At 38.6% G+C, this 19,705-nt stretch overlaps 1 protein-coding gene across 2 annotated transcripts in view; it reads right to left on the bottom strand.

The window, feature by feature from the left end:
• Nucleotides 1-19,705, bottom strand: part of LOC129705626 (doublecortin domain-containing protein 1-like) — a 296,861-nt gene that overhangs the window by 230,018 nt on the left and 47,138 nt on the right. For both annotated transcript variants that reach the window (XM_055649265.1, XM_055649266.1), the window contains 3 exons: nucleotides 14,407-14,612; nucleotides 9,640-9,733; nucleotides 2,003-2,169 (listed from right to left, as the gene is read on the bottom strand). In XM_055649265.1, the coding sequence (XP_055505240.1) occupies nucleotides 2,003-2,169; nucleotides 9,640-9,733; nucleotides 14,407-14,612 (467 nt within the window). The remainder of the gene's footprint in view (nucleotides 1-2,002; nucleotides 2,170-9,639; nucleotides 9,734-14,406; nucleotides 14,613-19,705) is intronic.

Genomic DNA, 19,705 nt, shown 5'->3' with positions numbered 1-19,705 from the left:
CATTTCAGACGATAGCAGTAAGGGAATAATTTAATATAATTCAGAACACTCTCCTTGTGTAATTACCCTGGTCTTCAAGAAATAATCAGAATCTTCCCAATTTTAATTACAAGGAAACCTTTGTCTTTGATACTTTATAATAATTGGCACACAAATTCTCCAGTGCATCTCCTATTTCTCTATTATTTTGTATAGTTAGATCTATTGTACACTTAGGTGCTGCAAAAAAAATCATTGTTTTGAGGTAAAAATCAATATGAGGAATAAACGTGCATAACGCATAGACACAAAATGTCTATCATTCCCCAGCTTGAAAGGTCAAACATCAACACAGAGCGTGAGTTGCAGACAATTTGATACAACAAAAAAGAAAACCTCAAACAGATGATCAACAAATATTGGGCATTGTACGGACCCAGTAAATTGAAGGAAAGGCAAGTTTAGAAATAAAACCGAGACATGATGTCATGCATTAAAAAAAATCACATTCTGAGATTTTGTTAGAAATACAGAAGTATAAAGCACACTTTTCATTTACATTTTATAAAGAAAATAAACAGTGTAGTCTAATATGACATATTAAGCCCTATGAGCAATTGAATGGACTGCGAATGTACAGAACCTGTTGAGTTATACTCCTGCAGAGAAACTGGCATACTATAGCACTCAAGGGGACCTTTCCCAGTATCACTGTTGAATGGCATGTCTATTCAATGATCAGTAACAGTTGTACATTTCACAGAATACTTTTATTAATTCAAAATGCATATGATCACATCTCATTCAAGAGGCAAAAATGTACATTCCACCATGGTGGAACATTTATGTGATTGATTTTAAGAAAATATAGGCAAAATAAAATGCCTAAATTAAATAATTTAGAGTCTATTCCTAAAGGCAGGAATAGACTTTAAATTGAAAGGTGGTTCTGTCTTCTCTTTTTTGATCTGTTTAGCTGTACGGAGGCCATGAATGACAGCTACCCAGCTTGAAGCCTACAGAAAACACTGCCTCCCTCTTTCAGTCACTATGGTGTGGCTTTTTCACACGTTCCTTCCCCAGCAGTGTTTGTCCCCAAACAGAGGAATAGAGCACAATAGCATTCCAGCTGCAGCATCTCTGCCACCAAAACAACCATGTAATGGGAATGCTAATTAGATGCCAGTACCCAGAATGACTGAAAGTGTTAAAAGTTTTCTCAGCTATTAAACTGAATTTTTAGGAAATAAAGCAAGGTTGAAGTATGAAGGAATACGTCTGGGCTTATAAGTGATTTGTAGGCATTGAATATATTAAACAGACACAGGATGGATTTGATTACTCGGTAATTTAGCTGAGACAGCTTCATGATAAAAATCAAAGTAGCCGATCTTCTAATGTCAATTTGCACTTAGAATTACCACTCCTTCAACTAAACCAATTCTTCACCAATTTATTGTTTGCACTACCAAAACAATTTTAAAAGAACTAATTTGATTTTAAGATTCAGAATATTGCTCCTCATACAATTTCAATGCAAACCGCAAATGTTAACTGTTTATTCCGCTTCACTAGCTATTTACTTTTAACAGGTTTTGCTCATCATATTATTTAGTGAATTATATCACTGTTTGAAACATGGTATAGAGATTTTGAAATAGTACTTTAAAAGATCTGTATACATCCTGTAGCTTAAAAAGTAGCTGAGAAGGAAAGGAAGAGGGTGGTCTGTCATTTTTCGTGAATGACATATTTGCATTCACAGCATTCCCAAGTGTGTGAATTGCTGTAACATTTCACAGTGTGTCACAGAAAGATTAGGCACATGACATCTTACACTGAAAGACAGATACAATTAGCATCATTATTGTTGGCTCAGAGATCACAGTGAAAGTATTCTGGCCTCCACTGGGTACTGGAACACATGTAATACATGTCACATTTATTTAATGACATAAGTGCCAATCACTGTCTATAATAGACACAACTGAAAAGTAGCCTCTTTAAAAGTGTTGCATCTCACCTGCTTACTGTAATTCCATGCAGGCTTCAGCTTTTGATTTATAGCCCATATGATTCCCTGGATGTATGCCTTAGCTCCTGACGGAATGAACCCTTCCCCTTTGGAGACCCAGACAGGTCCACGCAGAGGTGTGAAGGAATTCTGCAGGCATTTGTCGAGCAATGGAACTGTAGAAGAAAGCAGCATTAAAAAGAAATCAAGGATTTTACATCCACTCTGTTGCACCAACTTGAACCATAAATCAGAGTCTATACAAACAGCACTGGACCTAACTCTTCATGCCTATTATTTATATATGTCCTGAAGAAGCACTGACAAGAGCAAATCCTGGATTACTAGTGGTCACCATCAAGAGTATAGATATTTATACATGTGTGTTGAGCCCCCAACTGTAGAGTCATGAAGCTTCTCAAGTACACCTGAATAGATTTGAACTGCGCCTAACTAACTGCACACGGTGTCATGGTGTGCACTGATTGCCTTATCTTCTCATTTATCACAGTTGGGTTGAAGCAAACCTTGCTGAAACAAAACTTATATTGTTCTGAGACTTGCATTAGGCCTGTTTTAAAAAAAAAAAAACTGATTTCCAGCCTGGAGGAGCAGATGTGTGCAATTACAATGGTCATAGATGATTTCCAGCAAAATGCTAGACATATCCTACTGACCTTTATAAAGTGCAACAGAATTACAAATGCATTGAATTATACTGTGAATCTTCAGAAATTAACTTCCACAGCTATTTTCATTCAATCTACGTGAATATTTAAAAACTCATGATGAAGTTGCACTTAAACGGTAAAACTGAAGATAATTCATTTTTAAATCACCAATATGAAACTATTTATATTAAGCACATAAATTACAGTTTAATGTTTAATTAATAGCCACTGATTTTGCAATTCAAAACTCATAAAATTTCCAAACAGATTGTGTGAGCCCGCTTTAATTCGCAATACTTTGATAACACAATGTACAATTGTTCATGAATCTGTTTTTGATGGTAAATAAATATTTTAACATTACTTTTCTGCTTTTTATTCTCTTTTTTGGGTGTTTTGGGATGGATGCGGCAGCCCTGGTTTACCACAACAAGCTTTCAGATAGCTGTCTGAATGCTGATATATGTCATCCTGATCACTCTTTCTCAGCCAAAATTAAGCCAACAGCTGCTGTGACTTTTTGTTTATATGTTTGCCGTCACATTTATTCTCCCTCAGGTGCTGACGAGAAATGGTTAAGCAATCATTTTTCTTAAATATTGATGCCTATCTGAATTTGTATTTTTTTATTAACCACTGAATGGAATGACAAGGGCACGATTGCTGTACTTAAAGCAATTTTTTACAGCTGCTTTGGTTTCCAGTGATCCCATTAAATTGACAGGCTCAGCCTGCAGCGTTTAAAGCATTACAGTTGTGGAGCACAATGCTGATTTTATTTTTGTTGCTTTGTGCACCTAATGGAACATGGCTTTATCCATGAGAAAATAACAAAAAAAAAACAGTACTTAAGGTAATAAATTTGTACAACCATAAAGAAAATTCAAACGTCTCTCGCAGCAGTCTCTGTTCAGCACCTGGGTTCTTTAGCTTTTTGCGAATCAGCGGGTTTGCTGCCTGCCAATAAATGGGCAGTAGGCACGCAATCAAGTAATTCTTCACTACTTTAGGGAACGTAGCATGAGTCGTGCATTTTTTTCCCCCTTCGTAAATTGTTGAAGCAGTTATGCATTAAATACTGTATGTTGGCAGATCTTTTGCTTGAGCAAGTGAAGCAAAATGTGTAAATCGTTCATGCCTTGCTGCTTCAGTTCAAGGATTGTCATTGATCATTTGTAACTATATCCACTCCCTGTTCCATGAAATCAAGTTTGGAGTAATGGGTTCATCAGATGTAGGGTTAAATTGAGAGTGATGAGGCTGTATGTCTGTAAAAGAGAGATGCCATGTTCCAGGCCTGCCTCAAAACAGCATGGGATCTAAGGCCGATATTCAAAACCACTACACTCATCATACGCTTGCTGGTTCTGAATGGGCTCAGGGATAGTAAGTGCTGGGGTTTTTACAATGTTCTTTATCTCTCTTACTTATTCCACCACCCGGATTCCTCATCTCTTAACTACCGTTGGCATATAGCATAACAATTTAGAGTCTTAACTGACCTAAATTATGAGGTCATTGTACCCAGTGTGTCAAAATGTAATAAGAAAATGCCAATTAATCTGCTCCTGTGCAGAAAGATCTAATAATACATTGGTGTTATATTTTTCAGCGACATACTAATGATGTAGGAATAGTGGCTAAATAATTAAAATATGTGCACTTCATATTCTGAAAGTTATCAATGGTGAGGAAAGATTGATGTAAGTATTTCCACTACTGATGGAGTAAGGAAAGTGGAAGCTATAGAATCATAGAGTTATACAGTGTGGAAACTGGCCCTTCAGCCCAACTTTCCCACACTAACTTGTTTAAGAAATGAGGACCACATTTAACCTGGTCCACCTACCACCTCTTGCTTCCGTCTTAACCTTTCTTCTCTTTACTTTATCCTCGCCGTCTTCCCTCTCAACTCTCAGAACTGATGTTGTGTTTTGACCCAGTTGCTAACCATTCTTTCTACCCACAGATGCTGCTGAGTTCCTCCACCAGATTGTTTATGATATCTTTGGTATGGTTTTTCTTGATTATATTAAGGTGTAAGGCATTGTCAGAGCTTGATCTGTGTGAAAGTTTAGGCATTTCAATTTTTATATGCTTTCACTAACGCTTCAGAAAGTACTTTACACAAAACACTGAGGAATGTGCATGCCTTTCGGCTTTTTGGGGATACAAATCAATATGAATCTTCTTTATACAAGTTGTATTGTACAAATACAAAGAAGCGGCCAGATGACTAATGTTCTTGTGCTTTATGTGAATGATTGGTGCAAGATGGCTATGAAGGTTGCGTCTTCAAAGGCTCTTCACACAACAGCTGGGGTCAATTGCCGCACTTCAACTTAGTCTTGGGAGAAAATTAAACCAAGCAGTGGAGGAGTTTGTAATCATTGCTCCTCTGTCTAAAATAAGGGGGTTAGTTTTGATTAGCAGACAAAGTACCTTTGCTTGAATTGTTCTATCCTAGTCATTGTTACGCAATATATCAGAAATCCTTTACCAGGCAATGGCCCTGAACATACAGAAAGGGTTCACAAATTTATGAGTGGGACCAACACTGCACATGATCCAACCTAGTGTTAAACTGGTACACTTTGTGGCCATTTTACGTGTTGAAAATTAGTCCAATGTTTATCAATTTTTGTCCCTTGTGTCATTGGTTTATAATGGAATAACCAGTTTTTACAACAAGCAAAGTAGGACAATTAAGCGAACAATTTGGGGGTTCCTCTCTTCGACTATAGATGAGGCTCTCACCAGGGTCTCCTCTATATCCCGTAGCACCGCTCTCACTCCCCATCCTCACACTCGTAACAAGGACAGAGTCTCCCTTGTCCTCACCTTCCATCCTACCAGCCGTCACATACAACAGATAATCCTCTGACATTTTTGCCACCTCCAACGTGATCCCACCACTGGCCACATCTTCCCATCTCCTCCCCTTTCGTCTTTCTGCAGAGACCACTCACAGAACTCCCTGGACAATTTGTCCCTTCCCACCCAAACCACCCCCTCCCCTGGTACTTTCTCTTGCAACCGCAGGAAATGCTACGCTTGTCACTTTACCTCCCTCCTCGACTCCATCCAAGGACCCAAGCAGTCTTTCCAGGTGCGGCAGAGGTTCATCTGCACCTCCTCCAACTTCATCTATTGCATCCGCTGTTCTAGGTGTCAACTGCTCTACATCGGTGAGACCAATATCAAGCTTGGCAATCTCTTCGCCTAACAGCTCCGCTCAGTTCGCCTTAACCAACCTGATCTCCCATGGTTCAGCACTTCAATTCCCCCTCCCATTCCGAATCCGACATTTCTGTCCTGGGCCTCCTCCATGGCCAGAGTGAGTCCCACCGCAAATTGGAGGAGCAGCACCTCATATTTCGCTTGGGCAGTTTATACCCCAGCGGTACGAACATTGACTTCTACAATTTTATGTAGTCCTTGCTTTCTCCCTCCTTCCCCTACCCTTCTCAGCTCCCCCACAGCCTACTGTCTCCGCTACTTCCTTTCTTCATCCTGCCCACCCCCCCCCCCCCCCCCCCCCCCCCCCCCCCCCCACATCAATCTGAAGAAGGGTCTCAACCCTGAAACATCACCTATTCCTTCACTCCATTGATGCTGCCTCACCTGTTGAGTTCCTCCAGCATTTTTGTCTACCTTCTTTATTGTGAAATATGCTTTGCATTATTTATACATATCTGTATATTATCTGCTCTTTGCCAGACCATAGATGTCCTCGACGATGCTACCACATGGCAAAGTCGTGCAATTGCCACATACAGATTACATTACACTGAGTGATGTCTGAAGTCCGATTTGATTGTCAAATTAAAGCACAACATCAGATGTGGTAGATTGTTTGTAAAAGCTCCGCTTCACATTGAATGATATAATCGTTTACCGTGTCAGGGAACCTCAAACTGTACAGGCGGAATGGATATGATTTCTGTTGAACTGACGCTGAAGGGCCAGTTGCATCTATTAGGCTGAGTCATCACTTACATGCAACTTCCGTTTGATCTTTGATATCTGTCTCATTCCAGTCAGTATGATTCAGAAAAGGTGGAAAAATATCTATTGCCACTTCTAACTGATGCCTGGTTTCTACGCTTCAGACACTTCTACATATAGTTCAGACTAGTGTACGGGTGATTGTTGATTGGCGCGGATTCAGTGGGCCGAAGGGCCCCTTTCCACATTGTAACTAAACTAAACCATTTGGAAGTTTGTCTCTGCCTACCTAAGTTCCAGATCAAAAAGGACTTTGATGTTTTGATGCTTTGCATTTCAGCTATCAGACATTGGCTGTCTACTTAAGGTGGGTGAACACAGCAGTGCCTAGGTTCGCTCCCAGAGGATCTTCAACTATTGTATGCTACTGGATCCAGTCCAATACAGTCGGCAAGATATAGTCATGCCCCATGCAGCTGTTAGTGAAACATTTTGAAGAGTCGATCTCAAAATCAAACTGATAACTTCTATGTTGTTGCATAATCAGAAACGCAATATTTTATAAAAAGCATAGTGTTTGAAAACAGCTGATAAAAGATTTACACTCAATAGTTTCAAAGAAAGAGTGAATGTGCAGTATTTATGTGTAATTTGTGTATAATTTATATATAATTTATATTTTTGTGTGTTGTCTGAGTCCATGTGCCTGTGATGATGCAGCAAGCAAGATTTTTCACTTGTGCCTACACCTCACCATATGTGCATATGACAATAGCCACAACGTGACTTGACTGGAAAAGACAAAACATCAAAATATAAACAGATCATGGAAAGACGCAAAAGCAGCAAGCTTGTTTCACTTCCTCTGTATTGACTGGGAATCCCTGAGTGTGAGAGGCTTGAATGGGGCAGAATTTGTTAGATATATCTGAGAGGCTTTCTTAAACAGTACATGGATAGTCCAACTAGAGAAGGGACCATATTGGACCTTGGATGTGAAATGACCCAGACCAAGTGACTAGAATTTCAGTGGGAGAGCATTTCAGGAACAGTGATGACAGCTCCTTATGTTTTAAGTTAGTTGTGAATAAGGATAAATCTGGACCTTGGGGAGAAAATGCTAAATTGGAGAAAGGCAGATTACAAAATAATTAGGCAGGAGCCGAGGCGAGCAGCTGCTATTGGGTAAATTCACATCTGACATGTGGGAATTACTTCAAGACCAGCTGATCAAAGTTCAATTCTGGCATGTTTCAGTAAGGAGGAGGAACAAGGGTGGCAAAGTAAGGGAATCCTGGATAATGAGAGTAGTGGATTTGGTCAAAATGAAAAAGGAAACAAATGTAAAGTTAAGGAAGCTAACCAGATAAAAATAAAGAAAGCAAGAAATACCTCAAACAGGATATTACAAGAGCCAGAAGGGGACATGACATGGTGTTTACAGAGAATCACAAGGCATTTTATACAAACATTAGAAACAAGAGGGACCAGGGAGAAGCTAGAAACACTCAAGGATAATGAAATGATTTTATACTTGGAGTCAGAGGATGTGGGGGAGATACTGAATGAGTATTTTGCAACAGTATTCACCAAGAAGAACATGGAGGACAGTGAGATCAGTGTTGCTATACTAATTTGCTAGGCCATTTTAAAACAAGAAGAAGGTAATATTGGGTCCCTTGAAGAGCATTAAGGTATACAAGTCCCCAGGGCCTACTAGGATCTATCCCATGTTATTGAAATGGGCAAAAGAGGAGATTGCAGGGCCCTCAACAAATATTTTTATATCCTGCCTAGCCACAGGTAAGGTTCTGGAGGACTGGAGAGTAGCCATTGTCCCTTTAAAAAGCAAAAAGGAAATTACAGTCTGGTAAACGTCAGTGTTAAGGAAACTATTGAAGAGGATTTACTCACATTTGGAAGAGAATGAGCTCATTAGGTAAAGTCAGAAAGGCAGATTATGTTTAACAAACAACTCAGATCTCTTAGGAGGTGATGAAGGTGATTAATGAGGATAAGACTGTGAATGTTGTCCACATGAACCTCAGTAAGACATTTGACAAGTTCCCTCATGGTATCCTGATCCAGAAACTTAAGATGCTTGAGATCCATGATGACTTGGTAGTTTGCATTAGTCTGGCTGACCCACATATGACAGAAGGTAATCGTCATTTTGGCCAGAAAGCGATGGCCAGTGGTGTTCTGCAGGCATCTGCGCTGGGACTTCTGTTGTTTGAGATATACATTAATGACTTGGACATAAATGTAGATGGGGTTGGTTAGCAAGTTTGCAGACAACATAAAAATGTCATGTATTTGCAGACAGTGAGGGCAGCCTTCAGAAGATATAGAAGGATTCGGGATATCAGTGACAGATATAGGTAGAAAAATGGCAGGTGGAATTTAATCTGAGCAAGTGTGGTGTGACACATTGGAAGATCAAACAGAAGGAGAAAGTATAGAGTTAATAGCAGAATCCATAATAGCATTGGTGTAGATTTACTACATTTACTGTTAGCTGTCCTTGGATGTGTTTCAGCTTGTCAACCTGGCAAAGAAAGGGTGAATGTGCAGAATTTATGTGTAATTTGTGTATTTTCCTGTGCCATTTTCTGTACCTTCTACATTAATGGAAACATTGGACTATGTCTAACACATGGACTGGGACCAAAAGTATGAAAGCAGACTTAAGAAAACCATTGGATTGTGTTCATTCACAAACACAGAAACAAATATTAGAAAAAATAAAATTCTATTGGCCAATTTAGTGGATTTAGGAGCTACACGTGAAATGGATTATATATTTAATCCCAAGAATCTGCTGCCCATTTGATTCAATGTCAAAGTGAATCTTTCTCAAAGTTGGACATAAGATTATTATGCTTGTGGCCTCATTACCCAAACAACTTTTAACTACTACCTATGATCTAGACATAGGGAATCTAAAAACGTTATATATTGTGCAAATAATCCAGGAATGTTCAAAACAAGAATTTCTCAGTGTCCTGAATTCTAACAATTGCATACCTGTTCTGAGGTCAGAGATTCGATTTCCTTGCCAGTCATACAACATCCTTGCTGGGGATGCTAATTTGATCTTTAGAGTGCATTGGTCTAAAAACTACAAGCAGAAATAAAAAGAAACACAAAGAAAAATAATCAACTATTACTCAAATAGAGATCAATCAACAAGTATTTTGTATGGCTCTATTTTATATCTTAGAATGGAGGCATAGAAATACTTCACAATCATGAATCAATTCTTTATGGGAGTTGTCAAAGAAGGCAAATTGATGTGCCATAACACCAATCGAAATATGAGAAATGCACTGGTCACACATGGATAATGGTGGGGATGGGGTTAGGAGGGGTAGGGGAGTGTGGAGATGAGAGGGATGATATCGGTTGGGAGAGTGTGAAGAAGAAATCAGTGTTCATCAGCTCTGGTAGAGCAAAATGATCAATAACAATTCCACAGTCAATTCTACAACTACATAATTCACGTTTCCATTGACAAAAAGAACGAGATGTAAAATGGATTCCTGTTTTCCTGTCATCCATTTTATACTAATATCCAAAACCAATCTCTTCTGAATTTTAGCAAGATCTTCAATTCTAATTATCATATGTAAGGTAGATTAGATGTTCAATTGAGCAGGTTTCCAACCATTGTAATGGTTCACATCAAGAAAAAAAAGGCCCCAATCTCCTGATCAACATTGAACCCTCACCACCAAAATAATAAATGACAGTAAAACTCTATTTATCAATAGGGGTGGTGGTCTGCTTTGCAGCGAAGGTCCCAAGTGTGGACCCAGTGTGTGGACCAGAGTGGGTGCTTTCAATATAAGAGGAAGTAATGATGTGTCAAGGCTTTGACAACCTGGAATACACGAACTGAAGTTGAACAGCTCAAACTAGCTAGTTTCTGTTATCAATTCCTTTTAAACTCACCATGTTCAGTTTCCCATTCCCTTAAAACTTCCCATACTCACTGTAAAGTTTATTATAAAATATAATAAAACTGAAATTAAATTGCGCTGGTGTATGAATAGGAGTGATATCCCATAGTTGGATAACCCGTCACCATCTAAAAGTCCCATGGGTGCCAGTTTTAATGTAACTGCTATTCAGACTACTATTATTTGAGAGATGTTAAATGTTAATGGTCCAAAATAGTTGGTATAGTTACAAAGCAAGTCACTAAATTTCCCCCCAAATTTACAAACAAGGAACTGCAGATGCTGGTTTATCAAGGAAAGACACAAAATGCTGAAGTAACTCAGCAAGTCAGGCAGCATCCCTTGAGAACATGGATAGGTGAAGTTTCGGGACACAAACCTGATATGGCCAAAAACATCACCGATCCTTGTTCTCCAGGGATGCTGCCTGACGACCCATTGAGTTACTGAGTATTTTATGTCTTTCCAAGAATAGTTTATTGTACAAAGTGTTTTGATTTACTGCGATAATTATATCATTGTATAATCATGTATTAGACTGATCGTTTACTATTGCTGCTACAGGGAAGAACAATGGACAATGGGGACCCGGTGAGGGGGGATCATTGTGAGGGAGGTGGAAGAATAATGGACAATAGAGGACCCAGTGTGGGGGGACTGCTGTAAGGGAGGGTGGAGGGGTGAAGAAGAAAAGGGGAAGTGATGAAGCGGGGGGGGGGATTTGTAACTTTGTAAGCGCCCTTTATGGGTGACTATTTATGGGTAAATAACAAAGAATTTCACTGTAAATTGTCACGTGACAATAAAATGTTCAATTCAATTCAATAAAAAGGAGAGTTAAACAGTGATCAGGGATGATATCGCAATTTGTTACATACATTTTTAATGCCCAATTACAATCGTAAGGATATCCAACATCACATGTTTAGGTTGTAATGAAGAAAATCCTTTCATGCCACATAAAATGGGCACAGTGTCCCTTAGATGTTTTATTGAACGGCTTAATGATCAATATTTCCTGACAGTGCAGCCTGATATCTGGCTAGATGAAATAAGTGGCCAAAATGTCTTTTCTCACTGTAAGTATCTTTTGTTCTTGTGCATTTTCTATGACTATGTTTACTATGGTGTTTATGCATATTTGTCACATTGTGATTTCAACCCTCAGCTCTAATAGCATTATAGAACTCTAGCCCCAACTTTTCTCTCCAAAAATAGCGACTACTGCCATTTCCCAACCACACCTTCTCAGCCTCTACTCCAGAGAAATTCCAGTGTTTCAATGTTCTCTGCTTATCAGTCCACAAGTAGTTGAGATCCTTGCCGTAAAAAACAAATAATAATCAATGTATTATGTAAAAATGTACCTAGATAGATTTGGAAATAAATATATATATATACTTAACGTTCAATTAATAATCATATGGATGTCTTTCAACTGAGATTATATAAATATTGATGCAAGATTAATCACTGTGTTCAATTGGTTATTTAATTATTTTATGGAGTATTTAACCACAGGATTTAACTTGATTTTCATCAACATTTCTGTTATTACAGCAAAGGGACTGTACTGTGCTGAAGCCGTCACACGTTATCAAATGTGTAAAGTGCAGTGCTCATTATGTAAAATTTCTTGTAGCTATTGCACAATAAAAATATTTTAAAAACTATTCGTAATTAGTGCAATTGTTCTAAATACAAGAAGCCCCTCCATGAAAGTTTTGCAAGGATCTATGGACCAGTTAATCAGCTAAAATGGAGAGCGGAGTCCACATGGAAAAGATTCTGATCAAACAACGAAATGATATCTAACCAAGAGTCTGCAGTTTATTATAGAGCCATAGATTCATACTGTGTGGAAACAGGCCCTTCGACCCAACTTACCCACACTGACCAACATGTCCCGTGTACATTAATCCTTCCTGCCCGTATCCCTCTAAATCTGTCCTATCCATGTACATGTCTAATTGTTCCTTAAATGTTGCAATAGTCCCTGCCTCAACAACCTCCTCTGGCAGCTTGTTCCATACACCCACCACCCTTTTTGTGAAAAGGTTACTCCTCAGATTCCTATTAAATCTTTCCCCCTTCACCATAAACCTATGTCTTCTGGTTCTCAATTCCCCTACACTGGGCAAAAGACTCTGTGTGTCTACCTGATCTATTCCTCTCATCATTTTATACACCTCTATAAGGTCAAGATTATTAATCAATATAAGATTATTGGCTGCTTAATCTTTGCAATGAGGCTCTATCAATATCAAAATTCAGTTTGACTTCTCTACAGGTTGAACTGTAGGTTATGCGCGCACTGCTTTGTATTTTCTATTTTTGCATTCATTCTGCATCTATGTATCTAACGCGCTCCTCAACGCTGAGATTGAAACTGCCCCTGAGGCACAAGCAGTGTTAAATCTGAAAATTGACTGGGAAACATGGAATGAGTACTGAGAAAGGTGAGATATCTCAATGCTTTCCTGTTAATGCATCACTAATTTCCTCGTTAAAATCAATGCGTAGAACTGCTATGAACACCACAAAAAATATCATCAACTGTTATTTACATTCAACTCATTTGAGGGGCACACAATGAAGTGGAGAGTGTGCCTTTTCAAAACAAATATTATGTTTTTCTTTTAAATAAATATATTGTACACAAGCATATTTATGCTAATCTGTTTGACGATTCCGATATGATTTAGTACTTTAATGCTGTATCTGATCCTGTCTTGTTTGTTTCTGTGAGTGCTTCTGATCTCAACACCATCATTCATGTTCTGTAAATTTACCTGTGAGTTTCCCCCTTGAATCTGTGTCCGAATTTAGACTTTTCACTTACATTCAAAATGATTTTCCTTTGGTTGCCAGATAGCATTATATAATTATTTATGTATTCCTAAATCCATCCTTTTTGTTTATAGCGATTCCAAACTCAGATTTTAATCTTAAAAATCTAAATAGATGACATAATTTATGTAAGGTATGATACCTCCACTTCAGAGCGGTTGTGAATTTTCTGTTAGATTCTAATTCCTGTACTGTTATAGTACATTAAATAATAGTCAGAAACACCTATATTGATTCATTGCCTAGTTGTTACCAAGACTGGCAAAAACTCTTAACATAACTCTGATCCAACTTAATATCTAAGATATAATAATAAAACAAGGGCAAGTATATATTATACATTCAGAGTACGGATGCAAGGCAAGTACCCCTAGTCTGAAGAAGGGTCTCAACCCGAAACGTCACCCATTTTTTCTCTCCAGAGATGCTGCCTGTCCTGCTGAGCTACTCCAGCATTTTGTGCCTAATCCTTAAATATCATTAGAATATCAAAATATATCACAATTTTGAAGTGGAATTTTAGAAACGTTCATGGCATGAGAAGTTCTGCAAATGTTAACTGTCTGAGTTCATTGTTACTAGTTTTACAGGCAGACATCCAAACAAAAAGACAATTCTCCATGTTTCAAGATTACCTTTGCTGCCCAATGTCTAGTTCGCTTGTTTTCAAATATTAGCATAGAAACATAGAAACATAGAAAATAGGTGCAGGAGTAGGCCATTTAGCCCTTCGAGCCTGCACCGCCATTCAATATGATCATAGTATGTTCTAGAATTATCAGCTATGTTCAATACAGCAAATTTCAACATTTTGTTTATTTTTTAAGTAAAATTATTGTTTTCTACTAAATAAATGTGGTGTATTAAAAAATGATTGCTGTCAAGAACTCATCGCCAGAACTTTTAACCACACTTCTGGAAAGAAATGGGATCTCTGCAGGAAAGCAGAAAGAAGATTCTTACCAAAATAATGTATCTTTACCTGTTGTTTTTCGTCCAGTGGTGTGATGATTTCATACCCATCCTGCCCTGTGCCATTTCTAAAAACCAGGATTCTGACAGAACCATTTTCAGTGAGTTTCTTCAGACGGTTTGAGAGAATAGGCTTTGTCTTGCCATGCTGCTTGTCAACAGGAAGCACTACCCCTTTCATAGTCCAACTCACCCTTTTGGTCAAGAGCAGATGGTCTGTAAGAAAAGCTAAAGTTAGCATTTGGTTCCATCTAATCAGGTGCCCCATCACCTTATCACTTTAACACATATTGGCTTTACTCCACTTTGCTGCGCCTACTTTTAAAATCTCTTTCACTTCCCACTAAGCATGACATAAGCTGTAGCAAGCTGGCCATGCTGATAATGGGCATAAATCATTGTTCCTGAAGGGAACAGATGTTCAGGGTATGAAAGAGTAATATCACAATTTAGTCATAATTAAAATTCACCTTAGCATGCCTCCTTGAATAATCTGTAGATCATTGTAATAGATCAACAATATTACGTTTATAGCATCTTTATTTTACCAGAAAAAAGTCACTTTGCTTTCTCACATTTAATGAGATATATAAAAGCTTAATTAATGTGCCTTAATCTCATTTGAAATCTGTTAAACCTGAATTCAAATAATAAGCTAAATTGAGCTTATGTTGAATGAAAGATCACTTAAATCAATAAAAGTAAAGATGTCAAAAACCTACCTGATGATATTTTATACAATCAGTTTCTTCATTTATCAAAATGGGTGTTTAAAAGTGGTTTAGTACATTGCGTATCCCAAAAGCTTGATCTTATGTCTGGTTTCCCAGCTCATTTTAGGGTAATGTAATACATTATTATGGTGACTTCTCCAAAACCCAATTTACAACATGATTCATTAAACATCAGATGCACTATGTAAATTATAATCCGCCATGGAACATTATAATCCTTATGATGTCCAGAGCAACACTGGACAGGAACACCGGTCACAGATAGGTCACATAGTACAATTCTCCTGCTAGTAGTACAATCTCGCTGGACAGGAATACGAAGTTGTAGATAAATCACACAGCACAACCCTTGAGTGAAACAACACTGGGCAAGAAAACAGGTCGTGTACAGGTCACCTGACGCAACACTCCTGCCAGGAGCATAACCTCACCGGTTAGAAAGACAGGTCACATTATACACGGCATTGGGATGGAAGCAATGCTAGACAACAACTCAAATATCAGTTATAACACAATATACTGCAATTGGATGGCTAAAGCACTGAACAAGGTTCATCAAGTAAGATATATTCCTCACAGGGAGCAGAGCCACAACTTCTGTAGTCTTTCCTCATTCAATGCCCCTCGTCCTCTGTACAATTCTACACCTTCTCTTTAACCACAAAATTCTTGCTGAAGCATGGCACCCAAAATACATCATGACTTTTCACTTGCTTGTTTTAAATCAATTGATAAAGGACTAGGATCACCTTTATCTGAACAACTGTGTCAACCTGTCCTACCACCTTCAAGGATTTAAGAACACCTTTCATTTTCACCTTTGTGCCTCTCTCCTTGTAATCCCATAAAATTGTGCCCTCTTACCATTAAGTCTCTGCAAAGCACTTTGAAACATTATTTTTTATATCAAAAGTCCTATATAAACGCATGTTGCTATTCTGTGTTGCAAGGAACAATACTATGTGTGCTTATTCCTATCTTTGTAACTTTGGACAATTACAACAATTCCTGAGGTTTGTAAAATCTACTTCTTCACTCCCTTCTTAAAAATATAAAAACTTATTCTCTTGGCAGTTTAGTAGATTTATCCAACAAACAGTAGAGTTGTGGAAATTAATGAAGTTTAATTCCATGGTGTGCGTGCATTTACTTGATCGCCCTGGGGTAAAAGGGATGGAAGCTATAATTCAATGATACTGCCTCGGGATAAGGCGGTTTCATCACGTGTGGTTTCTGCTCTAATTCACTCTTTATTGGATGTATACATGTGACCGGACACGGTTCATTCATTTCAGACCAGATAAAGTAGTCTACCCGCATTCATTAGTTATTATTCATGTATAAAAATCACATCCAATGCTTCAAGTTAAAGCCCCTAGAAAGAGTGATAAGAGGTAAAAGTATAGGTTTTTTTTAGTTTAGAGATACAGTGCGGAAACAGGCCCTTCGGCCCACCGGCACACCAACGCTATCCTATACACACCAGGGGACAATTTACAATTTTTACAGAAGCCAATCAACCTACAAACCCGCATGTCTTTGGAGTGTGGGAGGAAACCGGACCACCCAGAGAAAACCCATGCAGGTCACAGGGACAATGTGCAAACTCCGTACAGACAGCACCCGTGGTCAAGATCAAACCCGGGTCTCTGGCACTATGAGGCAGCAGCTCTACCGCTGCGCTTTTGCTGCTCCCTGTTCTTGGCCATACCTCCACCTTTCATTGTTTCCACTTCAGTCAAGTCCAGTGCCAGCAGGTGATTTCTTCCCACCTGTATTCTGGTAACTGACCCATCTTGTCACCAACTTGGGAACAGTCCTGACCTCCCATCTATCTCATATGAGACCTCCGAACTACCTTTAATCGGACTTATTGGACTTCATCGTGCACTAAACAATATACCCTTTATCTTGTATCCATATACTGTAGATAGTTTAATGGCAATCATGTACAGTCTTTTGCTGACTGAATAGCATGCAACAAACGCTTTTCACTGTATCTCGGTACACGTGACAATACAAAAAAGCAAACTAAACTAAAACTAAAGTTGTTATTGTAACTGCCTCTACCATTTTCTCTGGAACATCACTTCACATAGGTATCTCCCTTCTGTGTGAAGAAGCTGCCCCTCAGGCCCCTTTTAATTTTTTGCCCACTCATCTCAAACCTATACTCTCTAGTTCTTGATAACCAACCCTGGAAGAAGAGTGTGTATTCACCCTATCTATGCCCCTCATACTTTTATACACCTCTATAAGGTCTCCAATGCTCTAGTGAATATAGTCCTAGCCTGCACGATATCTCGCTGCATGAAAATCAATTAAAAAGCCACATCTAAAGAAAAGCCCAACGTAAAATTGCCAGCACCTTCTTAGACATCCATTGCACAACCCCTGAGGCCATAACTTGGTTTCAAATCTAAGACCTGCCAAAGTAGTTGGGCTATTTTTTTCCCCAATGGAGGGTGTCAAGGCTAAATGGTAGGTGGAACTGGACTTTATAGCAGGGAGCCATGTACGAGGCCGGTCACAATCTAACTAGAATTATCGCCTTTTCTTCTGCCTGAACACGCGTTCTTTGGACTGTGATAGGTAATTAGACTTCACACCAAAACCCCTTGATGTAGCTAAGATGATCAATTGCAACATATCAGGGATGAAGATAGGCAAATGGATCCAAATAACAATTGTTGCTGGAAAATGACACACATACATCAGTGACATCAGCATTCAATTTAGTGTAATTTCATGAAAAGGCAATTAAAAACATTACATTACATCGATAGGTATAAACCTCAGTAGAATGCCCTCTTATGTCTCTCACCTCAAATAAGAAAGTCATGGAATCAAAATTTGTTGCAGAAAGCTGAGTGCATAATCTATACTGACACTCCCACTCAGTACTGGAATGCTGTGCTATTGGAACCACTGTATTTTAGATGAAATGCTAAACTAAGCTTTTAGCTGCTCTCATGTGAGCGTAACTGTCCTCATAGCAATATTAAAAGAACACCGAGGAGTTATAACCATTGGCGAACATTTACAACTCAAGCAACAGCAGAAAAACATATTAACTGAATTACTGTTACATGATGATGCTACTGCCTCACAGATCCAAGTATCTAGGTTCAACCCTGATCTCCAGTGCTTTCTGTGTGGACTTTACATATTCATCTGGCAATCCCATGGATTTCCTCTGGGTGTTCACATGTCTAGTTTCCTTCCATATCCCAAAGATGTGCTGGTTGCTAATTTAATTGGTTATTGTAAATTATCCCCATTATTTGTAATTGAGTTTAGTTTATTGTCACGTGCACCCCGACACAATGAAAACTTTTGTTGCGTGCAAACTAGTCAGTGGTAAAACAATACATGATTACAATCGAGCTATCCCCAGTATATAGATACATGATAAAGGGAATAACGTGAATAACATTTAATGCAAGATAAAATCCAGTAAAGTCCAACCAAAGATAGTCTGACGGTCTCCACTGAGGTAGATGGTATCTCAGGACTACTCACTAGTTGTTGGTAGGATGGTTCAGTTGCATTAGAGAAATCAAGTTGAAGTTGGTGGGCATATGTGAGAGAATAAATCAGCTGGGAACAAATAATAGGGAGATAATTGATGGGAATTACATGTTTCCTTATGTTAAAGAAGGAAACTATTTAATCCATTGAGTCAATGCTGGTTCATATGAAAATCCTATTTCTCTGCTCATTTTTCTAGTGACCTATTCTCCTTACATTTGCATCAGTTCAACCACACACCTACACCAGGGGCAATTTACTGTGGCCAATTAACATATCTACCCACATGGCTTTGGCATGTGTAAAAAAAAGTACAAACCCCATACAGCCAACAGCCCAGTTAGCTGGAACTGTGAGAACATAGTTAGCTGGAACTGTGAGTCAGCAGCTATGGCAGCTGGCCATTGTGCCGCCCAAAATTAGCATGGACTTGATGACCTGCTTCCCTACAAGATAATATAAATATAAATAAAACATAAAAATGAAGTAAAAGCTATTAAAGAAATAAAACTGGATATTTATATCAGGTTAATTGGTCAGTATTAATGCTGAGTATGATACCAAGTACTGCTATAATTTATGATAATAAACAAAATTCAAATTCAAATAAGACACAAATATGAGCAAACAACTGCTGGAGGAGCGGAGCGGGTCATGCAGCATCTGTGCAGGGAATTGACAAACGTGTTTCGGTTCAGGACCTTTCTTTAGGCTGCTGGAAATGGAGGGAGAAATGACTCCATCTGTCTGAAGAAAGATCCCGACCCAAAACGTTGTCTGTCCACTTCCCTCCATAGACGCTGCCTGACCTGCTGATCTCTTCCAGCAGTTTGTTGTTGCTCAATATTCCAGCATTTATAGTCTCATGTGTCTACAAATACGGGATGGACATTTGCTGATATGATTACATCAGTTTATTGTCATACATACTAGGGTGTCATGGAATTCCTTGATTGCTTGAAGATTATAGTATCAACAGTGTACATGGCACTGATAAATACAACAATATTTAAATACAACAAAACAGGTGCTAACATTGCAGTG

Source organism: Leucoraja erinacea, chromosome 18 (genome assembly GCF_028641065.1).
Source record: "Leucoraja erinacea ecotype New England chromosome 18, Leri_hhj_1, whole genome shotgun sequence".
Classification (NCBI taxonomy): Eukaryota; Metazoa; Chordata; class Chondrichthyes; order Rajiformes; family Rajidae; genus Leucoraja; species Leucoraja erinaceus.
This window is presented reverse-complemented; position numbering and strand designations above follow the sequence as displayed.